Genomic DNA, 1,084 nt, shown 5'->3' on the forward strand with positions numbered 1-1,084 from the left:
ATAAATGAAAACAAAAAGAGAAGTAGAAACTGGGGGGAAAGCATTCAGAAAATGGAAGCTCGAGCATCCCTACTTAAGCCAAGGGAGCACAGCAAGGTCTTCACACTCCCCAGAGACAGAGGCTCCCATCAGCACCTCAGCCAGTCCAGCAGCATCCGCGCAGCCACAATGCCCTTGCCCTTGGCCTTCCTGGTGACCCTGGTGGTGCTCAGCTGCAGGGCAACCTGCTCTCTGGGCTGTGAGCTGCCTCCCACCCACAGCCTGGGCAACAGAAGAGCCCTGCTCCTCCTGGGACAGATGAGGAGAGTCTCCCTTTTCTCCTGCCTGAAGGACAGAAAGGACTTTGGATTCCCCCAGGAGGCATTGGATGGAGAGCAGGTCCACAAGGCTCAAGCCATCGCTGTCCTCCATGAGATGACCAGGCAGATCTACAGCCTCTTCAGCACAAAGACCTGGCCTGCCCATTGGGAGAAGAGCCTTGTGGACAAACTGTGCGCTGGCCTCCATGAGCAGCTGCAGGAGCTGAGAGCCTGCCTGAGCCGGGAGGTGGGAGAGCAGGAGCCTGCCATGGTGCTTGAGGACTCCACACTGGCTGTGAGCAAACACTTCCACAGGATCTCTCTCTACCTGCAAGAGAAGAAGTTCAGCCCTTGTGCCTGGGAGGTTGTCAGGGCAGAAATCATGAGATACTTTTCCTCATCTGCAAACCTGCTAGAAAGGATAAAGAGTGAGGAATGAGCTCTACTTCTCATGGAAATGGCCCTCACTGATGGAACACAGTAGCTCCCTTCGGCGTACTCTGCCATTCTCTGAAGCTGTCATTTCTGCTATCATTTGACATGACTTCAGTGAAGTTCTTAGATGTTTTCAGAAGTGTTGGTTCATTTGTGTTCAACTCTCTAGACTCTCCTCCTTTGCATATATCAATCCCTCTATTTATGTATTTATTTAATATTTAATATGACAGATTTAACTTATTGTATATTCATATATATTATTTTGTATACCTTTACACTTCAGTTTCATAATATATTTTATGTCAATTTTTTAAATTAAAGTTTTGCTAAAGAAGCTTGTTTTATGT

At 48.0% G+C, this 1,084-nt stretch overlaps 1 protein-coding gene across 1 annotated transcript; it reads left to right on the forward strand.

The window, feature by feature from the left end:
• Positions 1-168: 168 nt before the first annotated feature.
• Positions 169-738, forward strand: LOC105988998 (interferon alpha-3-like). The gene has a single exon (XM_013020791.1). The coding sequence runs from the start codon at positions 169-171 to the stop codon at positions 736-738; it is 570 nt and encodes a 189-aa protein (XP_012876245.1).
• Positions 739-1,084: the final 346 nt, after the last annotated feature.

This window comes from Dipodomys ordii, unplaced genomic scaffold (genome assembly GCF_000151885.1).
Source record: "Dipodomys ordii isolate 6190 unplaced genomic scaffold, Dord_2.0 Scaffold53, whole genome shotgun sequence".
NCBI classification, from domain to species: Eukaryota; Metazoa; Chordata; class Mammalia; order Rodentia; family Heteromyidae; genus Dipodomys; species Dipodomys ordii.